At 35.9% G+C, this 26900-nt stretch overlaps 1 protein-coding gene across 7 annotated transcripts in view; it reads right to left on the bottom strand.

The window, feature by feature from the left end:
- The window catches only part of LOC145668970 (uncharacterized), a 66146-nt gene that overhangs the window by 15033 nt on the left and 24213 nt on the right, over positions 1-26900 (bottom strand). For all 7 annotated transcript variants that reach the window (XM_081737270.1, XM_081737271.1, XM_081737269.1 and 4 more), the window contains 3 exons: positions 22153-22397; positions 20498-20673; positions 8413-8567 (listed from right to left, as the gene is read on the bottom strand). In XM_081737270.1, coding sequence (XP_081593396.1) covers positions 8413-8567; positions 20498-20673; positions 22153-22397 — 576 coding nt within the window. The remainder of the gene's footprint in view (positions 1-8412; positions 8568-20497; positions 20674-22152; positions 22398-26900) is intronic.

The following is a 26900-nucleotide window of genomic DNA, read 5'->3' as shown; positions in this document are numbered from 1 at the left end:
CTTGGCAGTGCCTGGAAAGTTCTGGTAGCACATACCCTGAATCACTCCTTTTCCAGTCCCACTGTTCAGGATCTGCCAAATTAGGTTGTACCGCAGACCACTGTGACCAAATATATCCTCCTTGCAAAATGGCTCTTTTCACATGTTGAAGAAGTGCAGCCTCAGTGGGAGGTACGCTTTCCAACTGACGACATTTTTCAGTTACAAGCATTCGACCACAGTCGTTTACATTTTGCAGGTTGCTGGTTCGATCATATAGGTACACGGTGAAACATTGCAATTTCATGAATGTGGTATCGTCTAATTTTAAAGGTGCATGTGAAAGTTCTACAAATGCAGCATTAATTTCTAGATTTGTCCGCCACGCTTTCCAAGCTGTTTTCTTTCCCCAACTTGCAAAGGCAGATACAGTATCGCATCCAGTGAATGCGTGCCAAAACAGGATGCCGTCACAGATTTCTGTCCCTAGTTTCTCCGCATACTGGTGAATAGGAAGAAAGCGTTTATGCTTACCAACACCATACTCAACCCACAGGTAGGACAGTAGTAGTTTGGGGAAAGCATGCAAAGCCAGGGCAACTACATCTGAATCTACCGTTTTGATGATAATGGATTTATGGCCTGCTTTACTGGCATGTTTGGCATGCAAAAGCAACTTCCTATCGGCCTCTTTATGCTTGCACGGTGCTAGTGGATCGTGTATATTTACGTCAAATGTACTCCATATGTCAATACCTTTAGTGCAAATAACAGTTTTCTCATTGGGTATTTTAGCCTCGTTCATAGATTCTGCAATTAAGTGAAAAAGACGTGTTTTGTTCTCTTCATTCTGCAAAAAACAGATTCCAATTTATCGGGATGGGAGTAGAGATTGTAACATGAACTCGTGATGCTGACTCTCGTTTCTGTCTCTCTTCACTTTTTAAACTATCTTGCAAGTAACGATCAAACACCAGATCAACTCTGCTCTTCTCTGATAGAATGGATGAAATATAAGTATGTACTTTCATCTGCAAGTAATCATAGAATGTTTGTGATGGTGACGGCTTCAATATATGGATGATAGCAGAGCCGTCTAATATCATACAAGTAGCAGGTGGAGGGGTAAATTGGGTATCGCCGTATTTTTCTTAACATGTAACTACATCCGATTTAGTTCCTTTGCTATGAATCCATCTTCAGAAATTGACGGAGGATATCCCAGATTTCCATGAGCAAAAAAGTCGGATAGATCTCCCTGTCGACTCTGACATGCTATGAAGAGACGACTGGAGAGAGCACAGTCATTTTTTAATATGGATACCTTACGGTGTTCAGGATTAAGTTTTTTCTTATTGTCTTGCAACAAAGAGCAAGGTTATTTCGTTTAATTGGTTCAAACAGTGATTTACTTCACAGCTGCAACCGTTTCTGTTTAAAACTGTTATACTGATCTCTTCCAAGAGTTTCAGCAATGTATACCGACTTAACTGAATCATCGGGCATTATAGGATAAGCATCGGGCATTAGTCGCAACCGAAGTTCATTACCTTCTTCATTAAAAGGATTGTTACCATTCTCTGAGAACACACGTACCAGTTCTGTGACATCATTTGTAAATCGCATATTAGCACCAGATGATTCTTCGTGGCGTATTCTGAGATCATAATTATCAGAGATCACCCCACACTCTTTCTCAAAACCCGATACAAGGTTGGCAATTACAGGTCCGAACACCATCCAGTTTAGCAAAGCACTTGAGTTGTCAAGAATTCGAATTGCAGTACGTTCAGACTTCACCGTCTTGTTGCACTGTTTGTGCATTTGATCATGTTCCATACAAGAATGTGGTCGACTTGTTTTGGAACCTACAAAAGCTCCACGAACAAATGGCAGGATGTCTAACCCTAAGTTCCTGTAAAGATCTAACAAATACTGACATCCATCTCGCGTAGTGAGTATGGTCAAGTGCGAACATCCAAGGGCACATTTGAGATAGTGAGCTTACATACTGTTCAAAATCTGCTATTCGCACATTGTGTAGGAAGTTCAAGGGCAGCAATTCCAACTATAATACTGTGTACTAGTATTTAAACTGAACTGATTCACTTTATCGAATATCAATCCATTCTTCAAATGATAGATGTTTGTCAGAACCAGAAGCCACATACTCTACGTACGCTTTCCTTAGTATAATGTACAATGCTGCTGATGTTACCTCGTGAGAATATATAGCTCGCTTAACGTGAGAACTATGCAGACATTGATCGGCTTTTCCAGAAGTTGTTACGCCTGCCTCAATCAAAAGATCCGTCCATCCACTTCCAGTTAACTACGTGCCCAACATTTCCAGAGACGCCATCTCGATATGCAAAGGACCAATCATAACTATAATTAAGTCTTCTCCATACAAATTGGGCATCTCCATTGTACTTGCTTTGCCGTTGCATAAACAGGCTGATCACACGTAATAACAAGTAATTGAGATGGATTCAATGAAGATAAAGTTATCTTGATTATATCAAAGCAATGCCGAATCATTGCAGGCGAATTTATGGAATCTGGAAGTAACGAAAGTAGAACACATTGACTTTTAGATGGAACCTTACCTCGATACTCACAAGTATAAAAAGCTGTCCATGTCACGTTTGGCGTATTTCCGGGACTTTCTGTTGCAACTGCTTGGATGTGTTCCAGCCACTTGCTTGACAACAACTTACTTTGGTCAGGCAGTTTATCAGGATTTATGCTCCAAACGGGCACATTGGATTTCAGTGGAGTCATCCAGGGGACATCTGTATACACGCTGGTAACGCACTTTCGCACTTTTTCGAAAATGTCTTAATGCTAACCCCAGAGTCACTTTTTTGGATATGATGATTGAATTATTGATATTGCTGTTCCATGAAAAGACTGATGCAATGTTGTTGATGATGGATTGTGATCAATGGTTGTTGGATGGATGTTGTCAATGGTTGAACATGTGAAAGTGTTAGGTTTGAAGAAAGAAGGGTATATTCTTTTTTCTTCTTCGTACTGCTTGCATAACGCATTCGTCATAGAAGCCGAAATTTCTCGAACTCGATCGTACGAAACACCTATTCCCAGTTTGTGGAGTCTATCTATGATACCTTTGTTTCTTGTCTTGGCATGGATCATTAATCCAATGTACAATGGCAACAGTGTTTCATTAGGCTGTGGGTGGCGTACGCTTACTTGATCTTGCTTTCTTTTTCTCTTCACGCAGTGATTGCCTCTAAAAGAAGCAAGTGAATTTGACTTCACCAACTCGGAATGATGATCGAGTAGATAGTCCCTCTTGAGTGTGTTTTCGTTTGGCAGCAAAAGCCCGCGCTAGCTTACCTTTGTCGAAATTATTTCGGCAAGTTTTGTGAAATTTCGCATGTTTTCTACTCATCGTCTCCTCTATTCCATTTCCGTCGTCGAGAAGATTAAGTTGAGTGCTTGATGGAAGTCCAATCTTTTCTTTAAAATCTAGAAGATGATTGCACAAAGATTTATAGCCTGCTCCCTTGTCCATGCACGAGCTGTTAGCAGGACATACCAACGATTCAGCTTTATTGTTCTGACATAATATACACATGTTCCAGTCTATGGTTTCAGAATTAGAATGGCTGAAATCGGCTGGGATCTTACCAATCTCACATTTTCTTCTTTTCGACATTTTTCGTAACTGTTACTGTTTGTTTAGTAGTTGTTTCTCTCTTATAAATACCTCAAAATATAACATAACTGCAAAATATATATTGCAGTTATTGATCTCATATACACTAAAATAATATCAACGTAAAGCTTAAGGTTTTGCTAAACGATTTACAAGAGTGTTATTGCCATATCTGGTAAGCCAAAGCTTCCAGATGGATAAAACCATAAAGAAACGTCATATGTTTTTTGTTTTTTAATGAATTTTGGGCCCCTCGTGCGGTCCTGGATGATGTTCAATTCAGACAATATAGAATTTAAATTAAAGGCTTGTTATTTCTCTTGCATTTGAGTCTTACTTTGGCTCTGTAGGTCAAGCCGTTTTCACGTAATGGCTATTCCAGCGATAACATACCGTTCTCCAGTGCTCCAGATGTTCCAGCGCTTGAAGTTCCAGGAAATTGTTGTCGGATTTTTGGGGTCTACGTCAGAATTTATTTGCTACTATATTAGTAGGCTCTGTGCAAAATTTTATGTTCTTATCACAATATGCATGATTCTTATGAATTTTTCCTCTAATCCACTCCACTAAAAGAAAATATTAGAGAATTAAATATAGAAAAAACATTGTTTGTCCCGGAAACTTAATTCAAATAGCTTAACTGATTCAATTGTATTCAGGAAGAAAGCCACCCCTCCTTGCGGACGTCCATGCTTGTAGACTAGCAGCTCACTGGAATACACGGGGCAACATTACAAAATAAAATTTGGCTAAAGCAAATTATTTTTAATAAATAATCGTGTTGCGTTTCGACAATGTATCATTGCCTTCATCAGACACATTATGAAATAAAATCTAAATGCTACAGTCTATATATCTTAGAAAATGAGAGGAGGTATCTCTAAGAACCAATGAAATTCTTCCTTTCACTTTTAATAACTTTTGATTGCATACAGATCTCAACTTTTACTGGTAAAACTCACTTTTTTAATAATTTGAACTTTTAATTGCCCATCTGCGTTACTCTATAAATACCTCAACACATCTGTGTTATATTTTTCTTTCTTCTCGGTTCTATCCAAAATCTTTCTCCACAAATCATGGATATTCAGCCTACTATTCCAATTCATCAGTCTCTCTCTCTCTCTCTCTCTCTCTCTTCGTATCCATGTGCCTCTTTCCATTTTCTTATAATGCTTCTTCTTTTCTTTCCAGTCTATTTCGTGTCCTATTTCTCCCACATCCTTATGTACTGCGTTCTTATCCCTATTCAATCTAACGTCGTCCTTGTGTTGTTTTATCATTTCTTCTACTTCCCTGTTTTTTTTTTTTTTTCTTATAACTCATTTCGCATTCTTTGCGCCTAATTCTATATACTACACCTTCCTCACTTACTTGAATCTACGTTTCTCTTCTTTTCTTTTCAATAGATTCTAATATTCTACTTCCCTTCCTGTATGTTATTATTCCTTTCTTCAATAGCTTCTTCAGAACATTTTTCTTCTTCTTTGCTCCCTATTCCAAACCACCTTTTCTTTTTCTTCTCATTCTTTTCCTTCTCTTTTGTTTTACTGTATCCTCTCTGCATTAATAAATTATGGAACTTCTGTATGTCTTTCTCCCTCTCTTCTCTTCTTCACTATCATTTCTATTCTTCTCTCCATATTTCTAAAATTCCTTTTAGTCCCTTCATTATATCATTACTTTTGTGACAACACACACCTGCTGACCATACTTTACTGTACCACATTTTTTTTCAAACTTCCCCTCTACCTTTTTTATTGTCATATTCTACTTCCCTTCCACATTCTCATTTCATCAATTTTCACAATTAATCACTTTCATTAATCATCTATCTCCTTTAGGTTACATAGTATAAACGTGGGACGTAAAAATAGAAATTTCATTATTTCAAGTTCCCCAAAAGCGGAATACTTCGAATTAATATAATAAATAACTGTAAATGTGTTAGCCTAAAATTTATCGGAAAGTCACTGTAATATTTTACGTAGTGCCCGGTTTCCTTGTATACTGCACTATTGTATAAGCTTACGTGGATTCACTTATTTGGCCATACAATTCATTTTAAATTCAAACTTAAACATTGTTCATTGTAAAATGTTTAGAAACTCAAAGAGTTAAAAAAAAAATATATTTAATACGGTAACTAATTTCGTTAAAAACTAATTTTTCGCTTAGTCAATTAATATTAACATCTTTATCACTATTTGTTCACGTAATAAGACAATATACAGAAAAAATTACAACAAACTTCTTGGGATTGTAACTAGGTGAAACACTTACTTGTATGCATAGAATTAAAACTGAAATTAACTGTTTGTTCTGTAAACAGTATCAATGTTTAAATTCTTTTCCTCATACACTTCTGTGAGCTGCTTTCTAGAAAATACTTGCTTGAAAGTTTACCGTAACTATATCAGGGTGTTTACTAAAATTCCAAAATGAAATTTCGTGACGTTTTCGTGACCTTTTCTTTACCAAATCATAAAATTTCCTAATATTTTCAAGAGCGAATTTGCGTGCCAATTAGGCCGAATTTTCATCCATGCGATAGAAACGTACTTTGCTTGCGATTTGGTAGCGTCTAAAGCCGGCCATAGACATTTTTATGGCGAATTTTGACGTTTCACAGAACAAAATTTTCCAATCTGTACTTACATTTGTACAGTTTAAAAAAATCGTGACCCAAAAGCTAAATTTCGTGACTTTTTTTCGTGACTTTCATGACCGTTTTCTGATTTCGTGACATTCGTGACCGATAAACACCCTGTATATTTTCAATGGAAGCAAAATATTGACAGTTGGTGTTTTGGAAGGAAGAAAACAATGCACTTTATCTGCATTCAAGTGAAGAACTTTTTTTGCACTTACAGCAGGTTGGTGACTAACTCTTAACTGAAATAAAGATAATGTCATCATAAGTACCATTAAAACTCTTGGCGTAACGGCCCATTTGTGAGCCTAAGCCTGCTCCAGCGCCATCTGCTAGCGACCGGCTGAACTACGTCTAGCCTAGCAGCGAGCACGTGGTCAGAGCGCCGCGACACTCTGTCCTTAACAGACACATTAGGATCTTTCTACACCTAGTGGCCGTCACGTCTTGTTTTCACGTTGACTCCCCATTTTGCCTCATGATGCTGGGTGGACGCCAAAAAAATTGGGAAGCACCGGCCGGGAATCGAACTCGGGACCACGCTGACATGAGTCCAACGCTCTAACCACTAGACTACGGTGTCCTCGTCATAAGTGCCATTATATACACAATAAATAGAGGAAATGAACAAATTTATATCATATCAATTTCTCTATAGGTGTAAAGAGATGTGAGAAGCATTTTGCATCAGGATTCGCCAACTGAGGAAGGTGAGAGAGGTCACCGAAAATGTTTTGTCTCAATAAATAACACCTCGCATTAGGTAAGCATCCTTTTCTTTAATTATTTTCAGACTATTTATTTTGTTTAAAGTAGGTGCTATCCTCACTTATTAAACCACTTGTATTACATCAAGAAATATAGTGACTCAATGGTAGAGTGCCTGTCGCTGATGCGAGGAGATCCTGGATTTTTCTGTACTCTCCCATTTCCTTCCACATTTTCATTACACCAATTATTTCATTATCATCCACTTTCATTAATTATCCGTCTCCTTTAGCCTAAAGGACATTATCATGGGACATAAAACTAACTAACTCTATGGCCTATGGAACCCGAAGGTTCAATAATGCATTCACAAAAGCTCTCCACTGACTTCTATCCTTAGCCAACTGGATCCAATTCCTATTTTTGCGAGATCCATCTTAATATTGTCCTCCCATCTGCGCCTAGGTCTTCGTAATGGTCGTTTTCCAACTGGTCTTCCAGTTAAAAACTTTGAAAGCGTTCCTACTTTCTTCCGTCCTGGCTACATGACCTGCCTACCTGAACCTCCTAGATTTGGTGACCCTAACAATGTTTGGTAAACCCTATAAATTATGTAGTTCCTCGTTATGAAGTTTCCGCCATTCTCCATTCTCGTTCTTCTTGGGCCCGAATATTCGTCTCAGGATCTTGTTATCAGGTACTTTCAGTCAGCGTTCTTCGCTCAGAATAAGTGACCATGTTTTGCAACCATACAGAACAACAGGCATGATTACCATTTTTTAAACTTTAAGCTTCGAATTCCTCGACAGAATTCGCAACGACAAGAGATTTTGAAGTAGATAATAACACGAATTTCCTGCTTTTAATCTACATTTAATTTCTTCGTGAATATGATTTTCGTCTGTTAATATTGATCCTAAATATTTGAAAGCATCCACTTTATCGAAAGTATTATTTGAAATTTTAACGCATCCATAATTTGTCGTATTACGATCCCGACGAACTTCCATGTATTTAGTTTTCTGTGCATTTACTTCTAAACCCATGTCCCTGCAAGCGTTTACTAAGACGTCTGCATTTCTTTCTATTGTTCTCCTATCATCCCCTATTAAAGTTACATCATCAACATACGCTACAAATTTAATTTCATTTGTAGTGCCTAAAATTTCCTAACCTATCCATAATTAAAAGTCCCGTACACACGAGAAGAGTAGAAGGCTGTTATAAACTTTATAGCCCCAACTATAAGACTGAATATTACAAGGATAGTTTAATTTCATTTTAGATTAAATAAGCTGCTGTAATAGCAGTGTAGAATTGGATTTTTTGTCTTTCTTGCTTACTATATAATACTACAAAACATACCACGCATGCATGCATACCTTACCTTTGCAAGCAACTGCTGTGTTTCATCTGAGCTAGCGAAACTTTTCAATGTGTCAGTAACAGATATCTTAAAGCTCTCTATAGAATCATGCAATTCCTTTACTTGTTCCTTGGATTGAAGTGGGACGTGGAATACTCCTTGTTTTCTAAATGTATCTAATTAAATACAGAGACATATTCATTTTAGTTTTAATTTAAGTACATACAGTAATTACTAATTGATATGATGGGATGAATGTCTGTTAACAATAAATAAGAATGCTCACAGATTAAAATATTCAAAAACACAAAATGCAAAGGTGTGAGAATTTTATTTATTGAATTTTATTTATTGAATTTTATTTATTTGAATTTTATTTCAAAAATTTAACTTTCTACCAATCATGACAACGGTATGCTCACAATAAGTCACACTTCAACACTGATTCAAATAGGATCTAAGTAAATAACTAGCTAAGTCAATGAAATAAGAAATTGTTTTGGCTAGTATATAAGTTATCAGACATTGATAGTACTTGGTGTTTTTAATCTTTTAAACAAAGGATGTGAAAGAAGCTATTCCTATACTCTCTTACGGCTGTCTGTTGAATTTTGTTTATTATTATTATTTCACTGCAATAAAATAAAACGTATTAAAATTTTACAAGCTTTCAGCACCTGTGGAATGCTACTCTACAAGATATCAGAATTTTTAAAATGTGAAATCCTTCTTCAATACTACCGATAAAAACAACGCAACTCTTGTTAGGACAGAAATTACTAGATCTATTTAACGAACGTCCAGTTACAATATTTGAGGCCAATTTACATTGGAATCAATAGACAAACGCTAAGAACAACAGAAAATAAAGTAAAGATTGTATTTAAAGATACAAAATTCCGATGTTTGCCTAATAGAACTGAGGAAAAAATCTGCAAAAGATTTTAGTTAGGATGGCGAAACAGAGGATTCAAACTTGAGACCTCCCGATTGCGAAGTAATATGCTAACCTTTAACGTACGGCCACTCGGTAGCCGGATTTCTGTAGCAAGATCTCCAAATATATTTGATTTGGAGTTTAGTACTTTCAGCAGCGAGGCTATTTGAAACGTGGACCTACAACTTAAAATGGGATCCGAACCACATGAGCTCCCGCCGAGAATCGAACCCGGGTCCTTCGCGCCAAAGGTGCACGCGTTAACCGCTTAGCCAGTAGGGAGCTCTGATCCCTAAATAAATCAGGTGGAAGAAAGGATAATAAATGGGAAATAATAAACGTAAGCTTTTTTAAAAATAAATAAATAAAAAATCTACAGAGTATGAAGTTTTGTTTTCTACTATGTAAATGATATTAAAAGAGATCGAGAGGTGCAGGTTTTCCATCCGTTTCCTGAAATTGTGGGCTTCTCGATCTGAAAAAGATAGTGAACAATATTTTGAAGAACTTCCTCTCTGTTATGTAGTACCGGTACACTATCAAAGACAATGACACCACAATTATCTTACCGCTCAACAGAAAGGAACTCGAAAACTTGACATTTTAGATTATAGCATTTTGTAACCACACTAAACCCTGTCTATCTTAATCACTACCAGAGAACAGTAAAAATATTATCGCCTAACGCTACAAAAAGTAAGTACTTTCGCTAAAAGCTTCACCAGATAGAGAAGGAAAATGGTGGGGAGTGAGAAAGAAAAGGAAAAAAAAAGAAAGGAAAATTATAAAAACATGTATAAACAAGGTGGCCACAAAGTCCCGTTAGCCTTGAAAATAAGTAACGTAAACTACACTGAAAGAACTGAGCAACATGAACAACAATGTTTTCGAGAAGTTTTATTAAGATAGGAAACACTAAGTGTCCAAAGGATCAGTATGTTGATCGTCATTCCCATAACACGTCGCCAGATTCTGTGCAACATTTTGCGGAGTATTGCATGGGCAACTTGTGTGAAAGCTTGTTTCACAGCTTCTGTCAGTTCGGCAGTGGTATCATAACAGTTTTGTGCAACGATGCCCTTTCTGAACCTCCATAGCGCATTATCATAAGTGGTGAGGTCTGGGCTTCGTGACACCCAACAACTTACAATAACATGTTCTTCAATACTGTAACTAGAAGTATCAGCCATCGTTCACACAATCTGATACATGGCATAACTTACATTAGCATTTATAAAGGGATAACAGCAAACCTTACATTAGCATTTATCAAGGAGTACGAGACTTTGTGGCCATCCTGTAGATAGTTGTGAACCGTTCAGGTGAAAGTTATATTATTGTGTCATCATACGAGATGGAGATCTCATTGATTCTTGGTAAATAATTTTCAGACTGTCAAATATTTTTGTCTAAACAATTAAGAAACTTTGTAAATATGTTTACGTGTTATATCATTAATTGTTATACACAGTAGATTTGTTTAAATATGTAATTTAATGACCTTGCGTTTCATGTTTAAATGGAAATTGTGCCACGTATCTGAATATTGTGCCTTCTCAGCAGATTATCATACGTTTGGCAGTTTAAGATAACACTCTATCCTGAAATCAAATATAAAATACCCGGACAAATTGGCAGAAAAAAGAGAGAGAAGTCAGCAGTGAAAGAAGCATGTGAGCAGTTTGGAGAGGTGAATACGCAAAAGGGTGCAAGTTGTAAGTATCGTTGAGTTGATTTCAGTTTAGTGTCCCTTTCAGCAGCGAGGCTATATGAGACGTGGACCTACTGATTAACGTGGAATCCGAACCACATGAGCTCCCGCCGGGAATCGAACCCGCGTCTCCCACGCCAAAGGCGCGTACGCTAAACGCTTAGCCACGAGGGAGCTCAAGTTGTAAGTATCGTATCATTGTTTACCTTCACCTCATCATGGTAAGTCAATTATCATTTCGCAGCTGGACGTTCTACTAGGCTAGTTCTAAAATCAAATTCTAGCAATTATAAAACTTGAAGTGAAGACAGAAGTCTGGGAATCTATTTAAAGAAACCCTCTTGTCCTGGACTCGATGTTTATCACTATTATCCCTTTTATCGAACGTAAGACCAGACAGCAGCATTTAAAATGCATGACCAGGGTCACGAAAGTCGCGAAAAAGTCACGAAATCAGAAAACGGTCATGAAAATCAAGAAGAAGTCACGAAATTTACCTTTTGAATCACGATGTTTTACTGTACTAATACAAGTAGAAACTGGAAAATTTTGTTTCATAAAACGTCAAAATTCACCGCCAAAAATGTCTATGGTCGGCTATAGACACTAACAAATCCGAAGCAAAGCACGCTTCTATCGAATACACGGAAATTAGGCCTAATTCGCACACAAAACAGCGATCGAGATTTTGCCTTTCTTGAAGAAACATGTCAATCAAATGTCTTCAAAACCTCCAGACACACAAAATTTCCACGTTCTACGGAAGTTTTTAGTGGACGACCTGCTACAAGCGAAACTTTCATTCCTGCAAATCAGTAGCAATATAACTACTACAATATCTGACAGATTTTTAATCGGGCAAGCCTCTTTTACCATTCATGTTTGACGAAATGTATTCTGAGGTCCGCAGTATTGGTAATCACTTCTTGAAAAAGAGTGTAATGTTTTCTGTTAAAACAGCGAAGCAACTGATAGTTGTGGATGTGACAAAGACAGAGAATCTACTGGATGTTAGATCAGTGGATATTGGGTTTGATGCAACAGCAGCATGCAAAGGGATACAAGAACTTGGAATTCTTTCTTTCAGAAAAGATTGCAGAATTTTTCTTGCTTCTTTGTTTACATCATTAGTTAATCAGAAATCACCATTGCGCAAAGTTATGGTGAGAGGATCATCATTGCCTTTCTCCGTATGTGATGACAAATAGTTCCTTGAGAGTGTATTAGTGGTGCTTTACAAGAACTCAACTAGAAAAACCATGTAGCTTACGTCAAAACAGATGAAATTAAGGAAAGTTATTTATCACTGTGTGAAAATCCACATATTCAAGAAGTATGTAAGTCGTTTAATTGGAAGAAAGACAGGTTAAATGTATTTCTTATGAAAACTTTCAGTCATGATGAAAAACTTGTAAAATTTTCTAAAAGTATGCTTACAATGTTCCATGGAAACAGTGATGTAGAAAGAGGATTTTCTGTTAACAAAGAGTGTTTAATAGAGGACCTCTGAACATCCTTTGATTTGCCAAAGTTTCGTATATTGTGCTGTACAAGCCAATGGAGGTTTACATAAGGTATCGGTAGCAAACTCTGTGATCATGGCTGTGAGAAATGCCTCGTTGAAACGAATGGAAGCTTTGAAGCAAAAACGAGATGAGGAACACGAAAGACAAAACAAAATCAAGATGGAAGCAGAATACGTTGAACAGTTGAAGAAGAAGAAAAGGAGATTGTTACATCAGACCGATGAGGAAGTTCAAGGACTTTAGAAGAAGATCGAGAAAGCTCAAAAAAGGGTAAATCAGTAGTGTGACATTTTTTGGAGGATTTGCCCCTCGTATATTTAATTGACAAGATTACATCGAGCTGGACAAAACGGCATGCTTGAGAGTAGATTCTCATGCGTAGTTTTTCAGAAAATCGAATTGTTATGGAGCTAAAAGGTATGTCATTCGTTGCCAATAATAATGGAACGGAAGAAATATATATATATATACACACACAGGGTGTTAATGAGCTATACCGACAAACTGTAAGAGGTGATTCTTCACATCAAAATAAGAGAAAAAGTTCATATGGACCTATGGAGAAAAGTGCATAGTTTCAGAGCTAGGGGCTGTCCAAAGTCGCAAAAAAGCTAAATTTCAACGGGCCCTCTTTCGAATTCGAGAAACTGTGGATGATGGTCCTTATCAGCGTATAGGAAGTCACGCATACGCAATCCAAAAATGCATATTTCATCAATGTTCAATGGATGTACATTGTATTCCCCTGCAGGATGTAATTCCCAGACATGCCATCAACCGACTTTTCAGATGTGCTCTAACTTTATGTTTGGTCCAAAGTAGGCAAACGATAAGCTTTCACAGTAGTGAACACGGAATCCTTTGGCAGAATCTCGGAAGTGTTAAGGACCGTCAGCAGCACGGTCTCTAGTATTCGGAAACACGCGTGCTGCGATATTTTCTTTCACGCTTATAAGTGGAAAAAACGTGAAATATACCGTGACGGAATTACATCACAGCAAACGTTATTTCCAACACAAAAGACCATAGAGCTGCTGGTTCCTAAATATTCCGATTTTCCTCCGAAGCATTGGGTGTCCATTGTTGTCAAGGTTTACATCTTGCCTACTTTGGATCCACCTTATATTCAGGACATATCTGCAAACACTGTTGAGGGCATATCTGAGAATAGCACCCTGTAGAGAATACCCTGCACACCCATTGAACATTGATGAAATATGCATTTTTTGATTACGTATGCGTGACTTCCCTTACCCTGATAAGAACTATCATCCACAATTTCTCAAATTCGAAATAGGGCCTGTTGAAATTTAGCTTTTTCGTGATTTTGGACAACTCTAGTTCTGAAACTATGCACTTTTCTCCATAGGTCCATATGAACTTTTTCTCTTATTTTGATGTGAAGAATCACCTCTTACAGTTTGTTGGTATAGCTCATTAACACCCTGTATATATCTTCCGTTCCATTATTATTGGCAACGAATGACATTCCTTTTAGCTCCATAACAATTCGATTTTCTGAAAAACTACGCATGAGAATCTACTCTCATGCATGTCGTTTTGTCCAGCTCGATGTAATCTTACCAATGAAATATGCGAGGGGCAGTCAAAGACTTCCTGAACTCTTAATTTGGGCTTTTTTTCATTCAATCACAATGAATCTTGTACAGTTGTCCGTAAGTTACCTAATTATGAATATGATAAGTGTGAACAGGTGATAACAGTCAGTTTACGAGTAGTGTAGTTAAACAGAGGAGTATATGGTGATCAATTGTTGCACTGTCGCAGTTCGAGTAACGCGCAAACATCTAGTTTTTGTGCAAATTGGGGAAATCTGCTTCAGATACCTACTTTGATAGCCTTAAAGTCAGTTTACGATGACAGTGCTTTAAGAAAAATAGAATCGGTACCCGTTTCGTCACCATAGAAGACATCAAAACCAACGTGACGGATGAACTTTGGAAAATGCCGAAACAGGACTTTCGCCGCTGTTTCCAGCAATGGTAGGAGCGCTGGAGGAAGTGTGTGTTCCAAAGGTATATACTTCAAAGGTGATTAAGTAAATATGTAATTATATTGTGGTAATAAAGAGCTACAATAAAATTCCCGCAACTTCTCTACTGCCCTCGTAAGAAGTCATTTTTTTTCTATAGTCAATATTGTAGTTAAACAAAATTAAATTTTAAGAGTTAATTTCTTGTATTTCATTAACCATGGTTTGTACTGTGGTCTTGTTGGTGTGATAGCTTGATTGAAGTATTACTTTTGTCATAACAGATGGCGTGTTTATCAGTTTCCAGATTTACATTTTTGTTTTCTCGAAAACCACGCATGAGGATTTTCACTGCCATATCATTTTGTTCAGCACAATGAGATCCATTGATTGGTATATGTCATATCATTGGAAGTAATAAGCTAATTATATTGTAGAAATTCTAATATACGAGGGCACTTTAAAAAACTCCGTTTGCGCATGTGCGAGAAATGGCCGGAAAGAGTGACATCAGTCCTGTGGCGTTGTGTGCAGTAGTTCAGTAGACAGTGAGCATTGGAAGGAGAAGGTTTACGTTGCAGTTCACTCGTCTGCTATAACAATTGAAAATGAACGCTCCAATAGAAAAAACTGCCAAATGTGAAGTGTGTACGGTAACACGATTGCTGAATGCGAAAAATCTTTTGGCAATTGCGATTCATCGCGAAATCCCCAGTTCCCATCATGGTAGTGTGAAGGTGGTTTGTGCTCCGCAGATTTTTGTGTATTAATATGGGAAGAAATATCCGATATTGAATTAGATTTAGTGTGAAGTGAACAGTAAGTACTGTAGATTATAATGGATTATTAACTTTACTAGCTACTGGTTCATTTCAGTAAATTATCAGCAATGAAACATTGAAGTGATCGGTCTAAAGAATATAAACAAACCAGTGACAGCATTGGAAACTCAGTGTGAGAAAATTATTGTGATGGAAATTCAGTGTTACTAGGTCACATCTCGAAACTTTCATAACTGAAATTGCCGTGTTATATCAGTGTCATAGATACTTTTTAAAGCTACACTACGACTAAATACTTTTATTAAATATGGTTAACATGAGATTTCCCAGTTTTTGTTAATAAAATTACGAATTTGGAGCAAGTTTTTGTACTTTTTGTTAAATATCAAGAAATTTATTGTTAAATATGGGAGTTTGTAGTAAATGTTCCAAAGCTGTTCCCAGGCAAGAACTGAATCTGAAAATTCAATGCAAAGCTTGTAAAAACATATATCACGGTACTTGCGTTAATCTCGCGGAAGATGATATTAAATTTCTTCGATCGAATGATCAAGCTTGGCGTTGCGACAATTGCGATCGAGCTAGGCGTTCTAGTACGGATAGTGACAAGTTACTGGAGACAACAACACAGTGTCCCTCCTTACTTGAAGTTTATCATTTACTGTTATCTATTAAAGAAGAAATTAATGACTTGAAAAAATCGAACAAAGAAGTCGAAGATGAATTAGGAAAGTCGTTAAACTTAGCACACGAAAAATTAGGTGAAAATTCGAAGCTTCTCAAAAATCAAAGTGAACTGCTAAAAGTATGCCAGGAAACTATCGATAATTTAAAAAGTGAAAATTTAAGGTTGCAAAAACAAATAGATAAAATGAACTTACAAATTGATGAGTTGGATCAATACGGACGGCGTAACACGTTGGAACTGTGCGGCGTTCCTGAGCTACCAAATGAAAACATATTAACTACTGTAAAAAATATAGGTCGTGCTATAGACGTAGATATTAATGACAACATGATTGATGCGTGCCACAGAGTAAAAAAACATCCCGGTCAGGATGCTGCTAATATAGTTGTTAAATTTGTAAGGAGAATAGATAAAGATAGGTTCTTACATAGAAGAAAGGTTAAACGTAATTTAAATTGTAAAGATATTGGCTTTACTACAGGGGGACCTATTTACGTAAACCAATGTCTCTCTGTACAAAGAAAAATTGTATTCAGTGAGGCGCGGAAAATTAAAAGAGAAAAAAATTACGAATATTTGTGGGTCGATTGGTCTGGTAACATTAAGTTGAGAAAAAGAGCAGATGACTCTGTAATTTATACACTTCGTACAATAGAGGATATTCGACAATTAACATAATTTATGAGTAATAATGATAGAGTGATTTCAATGTGTTACCAGAATGTACGAGGAATTAATACTAAATTAAATGAAATATATACAAGTATTTTAACAGAAAACTATGATTTCATTGTATTGACAGAAACATGGTTGAACAATAGTGTATTTGATAGTGAATTTATTGATGACAGATATATAGTTTTTCGACAAGATAGACCAAATAAAATAGGAGGAGGTTCACTTATAGCAGTATTAAAAAAGTTTCAAGTACAAGAAATTAGGATAAATATTGAACATGTTCAAATTGTCTGTATTAAGATGATAACAGGAGGTAGTACTTATATTATTGTATCAGTATACTTTCCACCTAACTCAAAAATTGAATCATATTATGATTTTTTTAGAAAATTTGAGGAGATCACTAATTTTCAGTTCTATAATATTATTATCGTAGGTGACTTTAACATACCCTCAATTACTGATTCCAGTTTTAATCTTATAACTGGAGGTCATATTTGTGTTGCGCTTGCAAACTTTTTGTCTTTGTTTAATCTTCAATCATACAATAATATAAGGAATAATAATGGAAGAACTTTAGATTTATTATTAACAAACTTAAAAGATATTAATATAACTAGGAATAATTGTCCTTTAGTAACTGAGGACTTACATCATCCTCTTTTATTAATTGAATTCTCTATTACATCTAAATGTTTAAAAACAAAGTTTAGTCCAACTATTATCTTTAACTATTGTAAAGCTGACTTTTACAATTTGTATAAGGATCTACATAAAATGGATTGGGGTCAGATATATCAATATGAGAACCCGAATGATTCATTAAATTATTTTTATAAGAAACTTGATGCTGTAATTAATAAGAATGTTCCTAAACGGAAAATAAATAAAAGAAGATCTTATCCATGTTGGTTTACAGCTGAGATTATAAATCTTATAAAACAGAAAGAATATTTTAGAAGAAAAAGGAATCATTCCAATTTTAATTTCCTCAAATTTGTTGAACTACGCAAAAAGTTGAAAGGTATGATAAGTAGATCTTACAAATTATACATTAGTAAGGTAGAGAATAATATAATTGAGAATCCAAAAACATTTTGGAGTTTCATAAATAATAAAAAGAGGGATAACAGGAAACAGAATCAGATGACTTGTGATGGTAAATTGCTTAATTCCAGTAAATAAATAGTGGATTCTTTTGCAGATTATTTTAAGTGTGTTTATTCCTCGGATTGCTCTTCTTATACAATTTCTGAACCGAGTTATCAAGAAACAACCCACTGTTTAAATATTTCTACTATCACTGTAAAAGATTACGAGATATCTGTGAAAAAATTAAAATCAAGTAAAGTGAGTGGTTATGATGAAATACCTACTTATATATTTAAAGCATGTGGGGAAGTTCTTCGTGTTCCTCTTTTATATATATACAATAGCATCTTGAAATCTCAAATATTTCCAGATATTTGGAAAATTAGTAAAATTGTACCTATTTTCAAGTCGGGCAATCCGTGTGAAGTAAAAAATTATCGGCCGATTTCACTTATATCTGTTCCTTCGAAAATATTTGAGCAAATTTTATACCAGAAAATTTTTGAGCATGTTAAATCTTATATATCAACTTATCAACATGGTTTTTATCCGAAAAGATGTACTGTTACTAACTTGGTCACATTTACTCAATTTATATCTGATTCTTTCAATGATGGCTACTCTGTGGACGCAATATACACTGATTTTGCTAAAGCATTTGATAAATTGGATCATACCATTTTGCTTCAGAAGTTGTCTAATTTTGGTTTTTCTTATGAATTACTAAAATTAATTTCTTCTTATTTAAGCAACCGGAAGCAGTTTGTAGTATATAAGCAATTACACTCTTTTATGTTCAATGTAAATTCAGGTGTACCACAGGGATCCAATTTGGGACCATTGTTTTTTTTACTATTTATAAATGACTTACCACGTGTTATTAACTTCTCAAAATGTCTTTTATTTGCTGACGACCTTAAAATTTATAAGAAGATAACTAATCAACTCGATTGTATTGAGCTACAACACGATATAGATAGTTGTTACATATGGTCGCTGCAAAATAAACTTAATTTTAATATAAAGAAATGCTTAGTCTGTACATTTTCAAGACAATGTACTCCATACATCCATGAATATGTTATGAATCGTGAAACATTAACCAGAGTAAATTTTACTAAAGATCTGGGTGTATGGCTAAACAACAAACTTACATATGAATTACACATTGAAAAAATAGTTAATGAATCTTATAAGGCACTTGGTTTTGTTCTACGAAATTCTAAAGTTTTAAATAATATTCAAACTGCATTCAAGCTATTTAATAGCTATGTAAGAAGCAGACTAGAGTACGCAAGCGTGGTATGGAATCCTTTTTATCACTGTTATATTAAGAAAATTGAAAGAATTCAAATTAAATTTTTGCGACATATGTACTACAAGAAATATAGAAGATCTTCATATGAAGAAAATATTTCTTATGATAATTTGGTTAATGAATTTACTTGTGACACATTAGAATTAAGGAGAGAAATAACAGATCATTTATTTTTGTATAAAATTGTAAATGGCCTTCTGGAATGTGATGAGTGTTTACAACTATTGAACTTCAATGTTAAAATGAAGGCGTTACGTAATCGGCAACCATTCTATTGTAAGAAATCTAATTCAGTGTCTCATCAAAACTCACCACTTATAAGACTCTCCAGGAAACATAATAATGCCATTAAAGGAAAAAATGAAATCGATTTTGCAATGACAATGAAAGTATTTTTGGCGAATTTAAGGGAGAATTTAAGTACATGAAATAATAGTACTGGTAATTGTGAATAACGCCAAGTATTACTAAATTTAGGAATTATTTTGAAATATTGAATTTATATTGCCTTAAAGAGATTATTGTTGTGTAATTTTATGTATATATGTTTTTGCTTTGCTTCGATTTATTGTGTTATTTTATTCCTTAAGTCTTTTTTTTTTCTTATTTCTGTTATTGGTATATTCTTCTTCACAGTATGCTGTGGCTGTAATGTTGTGCAATGGTTAAAAATTATCATGTAATTGCAAATATTTATATTATATTAATTATTTGTACAATGTAATTTCGAATATGTATATTATATATTGATTATTGGTACAATGTGATAGCTTATGTATGTTGTGAGGTATGTTCGTAAATCTGCATATTACTAATTACATAGTTATAATGCCTATTGTAATTGGAGCTCAAGCTCTGTTATAGGTGATAGATAATAATAAAATAAAATAAAATAAATAAATAAAATAAAAATAAATGTGTGGTGTCTACGGACCAAACGCGATGAGTGAAAGTGTCCTACGTTAATGGTGTGTGATATGTTTAAGATCGACGAACTGATGTGCACGATGCGGCAAGAAGTGATTCTCCATCTGAAGTCAGCGCTATAGCCCAGATTTGTAGCCGAGTGACTACCATCTCCTCAGGCATACGAAACAGTGGCTTGCATCGCACCGCTTCGACAATGACAATGCGCTTCATAATGCTGTTAGTGGGTGGCTTCATTCCCAGACGGAAGATTTTTTATGCAGAAAGAATTTCAAACCTTATAAACCATTATGACAAGTGCGTCAATTCGAATGCTGAATATGCTGAAAAGTAATGTAGTGTTGTACATTTTCTAAAGTGTATAATTATTTTTAAAATTGCCCTCGTATATACTTAGGTTTATTTTTCCTATCATTATATTGAAATTCCGAAGTTTTGCGTATAAAGCACTTACTTAAATGTTCATTCCAGCTGGATAATGTATGTTGTAGCTGTTCCAACATTTTCCCATCCACTTCGTTCACATATGTATAATCTTCCGTCATGTATTCACCTGTTAGGACATTCACAAGGTAAGTTAAGCTTTTCTGTATGTTTTCCATTGCATTTTTCAGTTGTTTCTCATCGTTACTGCGAATATTAAAACAAAGAAAAGTATTATGCGTATATGTATTCCCTTTGCTTAAAGCTGAAGTTGACCTACTTACTACGACTCATGACGTTGATTAAAGAATATAGGATATTTTGAGTGAACTTCGACGCTTCATCAGGTGAAGTAAAACTATAAAAATAAGTTAACTAGTGAAAGGCACAATCAAGCCAAAGGTCAGAGATAAAGTACGAGATATGATCAAAAAATACGATAATTTTATTAGAAACAAACTAATAAGCTTATGTAGAATTTGATTTAATCTCCTTCAAAGTACTATCCTTGGCTAGCAATGCCCTTATTCTGACGTTAAATCCATGACTGCAAGCATTTCTGGAAGGCTTTTTTTGGAAGAGGGTTCAACTGCTATGTCGTGGCCTCAATATCAGAAATGGTATCAAAACGCTTTCCTTTAAGCAGTTTTAATTTTTGCGAAAAGCTAGAAGTTGCATGGTGCTGTATCTGGAGAGCACAGTGAATGTCGACAGACAGGAATTTTTTTTTTTCGGCCAAAAACTCGGATCAAAGGCAAGGCGTGCCACGGCACGTTTTTGTGGTAAACAAAAAAGCCATTTGCCCATTTAATCGCCTTTTCAAGAACCCATACGAGATGTTTCGTTCTTCGGAAAGCTCTCGAATGGTCACTCAGTTGTTTGAACAAATTATTTCTGCCACTTTTTGCACGTTTTCATCTGTTTATGACGTCGAAGGACGTCTCGATCGTTGCTCGTTTTCAATCGACTCCTTGCCGCTTTTGAATCGCTCATATCATTTGTGAACAGTCTTCAATGCCATCCCTTCATCGCCATACACTGATTTTGACATTTTGTGAGAATGTTAGCGCGCGACAGACACTCTTAACACGTCGTCACTCTTCTGCCTTTGGAAGCCAAACTAACATGTCACAACTGGTTCAAATTCTACACTGACTATACCAATGGTTTAGGCTACCAGGCTTAGTAGTTGAAATGGATACAACATCGATAGATGGCGCTGTGAAACTACATTCACCTTACTTTTTGATCACACCTTGTATTCACATGAACTAATAGGAAAATCTTTCAGTTTTCGTCCCATGCCGTGCAAGCTAAAGAAGACAGTGATGAGAATAAGTGAAAATGGTGGAATGGAGAAAGTCGGAGAACCCCGACAAAACCTAGGTACACGGTATTTGTCCACTAAAAACTTACTTGGGGAGAGCCATACATAGATAAATATCGTGTGCGTGGGTTTTCGCAGCTTCTCTAGTTTCCATCCACTTCTGCCATTCCACCATTATTATCTAGCTCATCATCACCGTCTGCCTTAGCCTTGGTGCATAATCGTGGGATGTTAAACTAAAAAGGAATTCAAAAAAATATAAGTTTCTTAAAAAGGACACTAATGGCGGTGATCGTTGCAAACGTTTCACTGCACCTTTAAACAACTATATGCTTAAATAATATATAACTTAAGTTTACCTGATTTCGTCATAGAAAGAGTCAAGTTTATCTAAAACAGTGACACCCATTTCTGACAGAGCTTGTATATTTGATGAACTGATGTATTTAGCTGTAGAAAGTAGATGAGATGCTATAGCTTCCCATTCTTTGGTAGTCGCTAATAGATTTTCCAAGGTTGAAGTTTTCTGTTCAGATGACAAATTATAGGCGAGATTTATAGCCAGTAACTGCCAATCACTACATTCACCTTGTAAATATTCTATCTGAAAGAAATCGGAAAGAATTTCTCAGAAGCCGAGTAATAATATTTTACCTTTCGTATGTGTAATCTTATGTTTGAATCAGTGATGTCAACTTGAAGTCTTTCAATCTAAATTTGATGGGGCAGAGGAGGTGGGGGCTAAATAAAATAATATTTTAAGTTTTACGTCTCACGCTTATGTCGGCTAGGCTAAAGAAGATGGTGGTGAAGATAAATGAATGAAATAGTGGAATGAAGAAAGTGTGAGGAAACGGGAAAACCCAGAGAAAACCCACGCACACGGTGTTTATCCTCCACAAACCGCACTTGGTGCGAGCTGGAATCGAACCAAGGATATCATTCACCAGAGGTGAACACTACCACTGTGCATCGCGACCCCTTCAGTGGGGGGAGTCTATATTTGGGGGTATATATTTTTAGAGAAAATTTCTAGGGATTTTTATATCAGCTTGCTTTTAATCTCCCTCATATTCTTGAGGTCGTGGGGTCATTTAGTCCAGTTCTCTCTTATTTCCTTAGCCACATTTAATTTACTTTGGTTATAACACTCAAGTTTATTACAATCTCATTTTTAAAACAGAATTAAGGCTAAAATATCATTTAGAGAGATTCTGTGATACAATCTATGGGAAACTCCCTTTGGGATTGCCATCACTAACAGAAAAGCAATCCAGTCTTATCACTTTTCAAAGAAAACAATAATATTAAAAGTAACTTTTTTTAACTATTCGTAATCATCTAAGCTCACTACCTCAAAATTTGGAGAAAACAATTATACATAAATAAACAATCTTAGCCACAATTATTAATACATCTTATTTATAATTTTAAGTATTTCACTCCTCTTCATTGCACTGCACTTCAAGTGTAAAATTTTACTCATGGGTAAATTGTTTCAACTTGTAGCCTCTAATATAACGTGGAAATTATGTTAATTATGCAAGTTAAACTCACTGAGATTTGTATTTTTCAATGAAGCAGTTTATAACTATCTCAATACTTGTCGGGTTACCCTCATCCAAATTTAACTCTGGGTATTTGGTCCTAACGAAATATACACATTTCCTTTCACTAGTGATGACATTTGCCTAGTAATCTGACATTCTCCAAGTTGAGTTTGGATGTACCTAGATTTCGTGTTAAGCCAGAAACTATATAACCCTTATCTTTTGCGTCTCTTGTATGTCTTTGTATTCTTGTTTCCATATTACTCTTGGTCACTCCAATGTAAAAACTGTCGCATTCACAGAGAAAATCAATTATTGAGCGTATGGAACACATTATAATAATAATAATAATTGAAAACTCTCTTGAATAATTCCTTTCCTGTTCTTTCTAGCCTCTATTTCAAGTGTTCCCCGCGGGCACTTTTCTTCACAGCTTAGGCTTAAGACTTAAAACTGTAATACAGATTAGTAATAATAAGTTTTTGCTTTCACCAGTTTATACGAGGGCTATCCAGAAAGTAAATCATGTTTCGGAATAAAAGAAGACAAGTGAAAGTAGATACATTTTGAAGCAACACTGTTACACTACTTTTTGACATAGTCGCCGTACAAGTTTACGCACTTATCATACCGATGAACAAGCTTACAAAACAAAGTTTATTTTCATCAAATGTAGCCGCCTCTAACTTGAACCATTCCTACACGCCAGTTTGAAAGGCTGCGTCGTCATGAAAGCCTTGTGCTGCTAGTCAGGTCTTCATGTGGAGAAATAAGTGGTAGTCACTTGGTGCGAAATCCGGATTATATGGCGGATGGTCGAAAACCTCCTAATGAAAGGCCTGTCAGAGATCCTGAGTTTGTTGGCTGAGTGCGGGCGTGCGTTGTCATGAAACAGAAGGAGTTTTGCACTCAGTTTTCTTCAGCGTTTGTTTTAAATTGCTCTTCACAACTTCTGTAATGTTTCACATTTTCAGCGATAATTGTTGCACCACGTTCCAAGAAATTGACTAGCAGTACATTTTGCAGACATAAGTTGTAAGGTTAAAAAAAAAGGAAAACGTGTGTCCTCATCCCATGGGCTATTTTCTTGTTTCACAATTAACGTATTTAACCCAAGTCTCGTCTGCAATAATGATACGGTCAATAAAAGAATCCCCGTCTTTATTATAGGCTTCAAGGCGAGTACCATCCGCTGAGTTTTGTGTTCATCTGTCAAAACCTTTGGAACCCATCTTAGACAAAACTTATGGCAGCCTAACTTTTGGGTCACAACTGCATACAATAAACTCCGTCAAATCTGTGGAAACTCACACGGAGTTCTATTATCGTAAAACGGCGATTTTCACAAATCTTGTCATTGATTTTGCGACCAGTTCCGGTCGCCCACTTTGGTCTTCAATCATGATGTTCAATCGATTTTTGATCGTGACGTTCATGCGGTTATCTTTAAACAGGAGGTCTCACTCCACCTCATCAAATCTTTACCCTAAACTTCACACAGTTCTCGATGAATGCCAATCGATTGTGTTTTTCGCCAACAAAAATCGTATGACCGATCTCACTTCATAACTGCCGGTATTTTCAATCGGAGCACTTATGTTAACAGTGTATTATGAACACAGCAAAAGCAACACGAACTTCACCCATCCATAGCTGAATGGGCACTGAATAGATACGTAGAAGTCACTACACAAAATGACTCCTAAAAGCACCCGCCTAAACGTGAATGACTTTTCAGATAGCCCTCGTATTTTTATTTAAGTCAGATTTTGTAGTACTTTTTAACATTTTTATATATCTTTCACTACAGAGTTCTGGAATAATTCTTAAGATAATATCAAATGGAGAAATCAATCCTTGAATACTTAGCGTATGAAATGCATAATAATAATTTAAAAACTCTCCTGAATATTGCTTCTTTCATGTGTTTTTTTTTTAGCTTATATTTCAAGTGCACTTTTGTTAAAAAGCTTATATTGAAATTCTTCATTTCTTTTAGTCTATGCAGGTCTTCATATAGGTCACTACAGTGGTGTGTATTTACATACTTTTTTTTTAATATAGAAAAAATTTGATTAGTGCATTAACAGCTAAATTAAACCCTATAATAACGAATGAAGTGGCCCGATGTAAAATACTTCTACTTTTCAAACTGTGTGTTTTGTAGTTTGGAGATGTTTTGAACACTGAAACAGCTTCTACATTTTCATGCGACTCTCTCATGTGTTCCTTTAATCTAATTTTTCTTTTAATCATTTCACATAAGGAAGTGTCACAAGAACGTAAGACCTGGCAAATGCCACTTAAGCTGTGCTTATCCACGGAATAATTTTTATAATGATTTACAAGTTCTTTCTATGCTTCTAGAACGCTTAAAATTAACTTTAAGGTTGTATTTTTCTAGTGTTTTTTTTTTTTTTTTTTTTTTTTTTTTTTTTTTTTTTTACCTGAATACAATGGAAATTGGACCCATAGGAGTTTTTCAGACCTATTTTTCCACGTCATATACATGTTGTGGATTTCTTGTTTGCATGTGTTAGGATCTAAGAGGAATGTAGCCGTTAATACACCCTAGGTTTATAGCAGAGCTGTAATCGAGGGTACACGGCGGTACACGGCGTATACTCTCTGCTTAATCGTAGTCATTACAGTGTACCTTCTGTTTCAAAGCGTATAGTACTTTCTACTTTTGTTTCGTTTATATTTATTTATTTAATTGAGCCATGACTCCAATGATAACCCGGCGTCAGGATGTGGCGCCTCCATTGCCCACTTCTTCGGAGCTGCAGTCAGCCTGGTCCTCCAGGTTGGGGGTTATGCCGGGCCAATCGCCTGGCATTTAAATCCTGGGATCAAGCACAGTAGAAAGATAAGCATCGGATGTGGACTGCTCTTTTTGGATACCAACCTTGCTATGGCGTATTTATGATAAATGGATTTGTGGTTTTAAGACGCATGGATCCAGAGCTATGGGACAGATGAGTGAAGCACATGGAATGGATCGAATAGTGCCGTGAATAGTTGATGGGAGTCTTTGGAAGTGGTGATTTAAGTAAGAAGTGTCATCAAAAAGACCCCATGCTGTAAACGTCGTCAACAGCTAGTGGCCCACTTACCGGTAAATGTCGATCGTCGATACAGCGATGCGTCGAAGGATTGGCGCTAGTGTGCCACTAGTGGCATGGTTTCGTCGAGTCGAAACAGATATCTAGAGTAGGAGTATCGAAGGTACCACCGGGTAGCAGCGAGGACTTCATTTTGGTCCGGGACCAACACGAACTATCGCCTCTCATGTGCATGCGGTTATCATTATTATATATTATTTTTTACTGACAAATAGTTCCTAAAGTGAGCTCCGGGAGTCAGTAGTAACCTCCTGCCTCTACATCATGAAGTGAAAAATCTTGAGATGAATACGAATAATTATATGAATTTAGATGGCAATTTTCACCGATCATTAGAAAGTGAATATGGAGAACTATGAAATAAAGTAAGTTGACGCGTGTCATTTTGTTATATTATTACATGCCGAATACATTTTATCTGATCCCAAACGG

Source organism: Thermobia domestica, chromosome 13, assembly GCF_964235325.1.
Source record: "Thermobia domestica chromosome 13, izTheDome1.hap1.1, whole genome shotgun sequence".
NCBI classification, from domain to species: Eukaryota; Metazoa; Arthropoda; class Insecta; order Zygentoma; family Lepismatidae; genus Thermobia; species Thermobia domestica.
The sequence above is the reverse complement of the archived record's forward strand: the minus strand, read 5'-3'. Positions and strand labels throughout refer to the sequence as shown.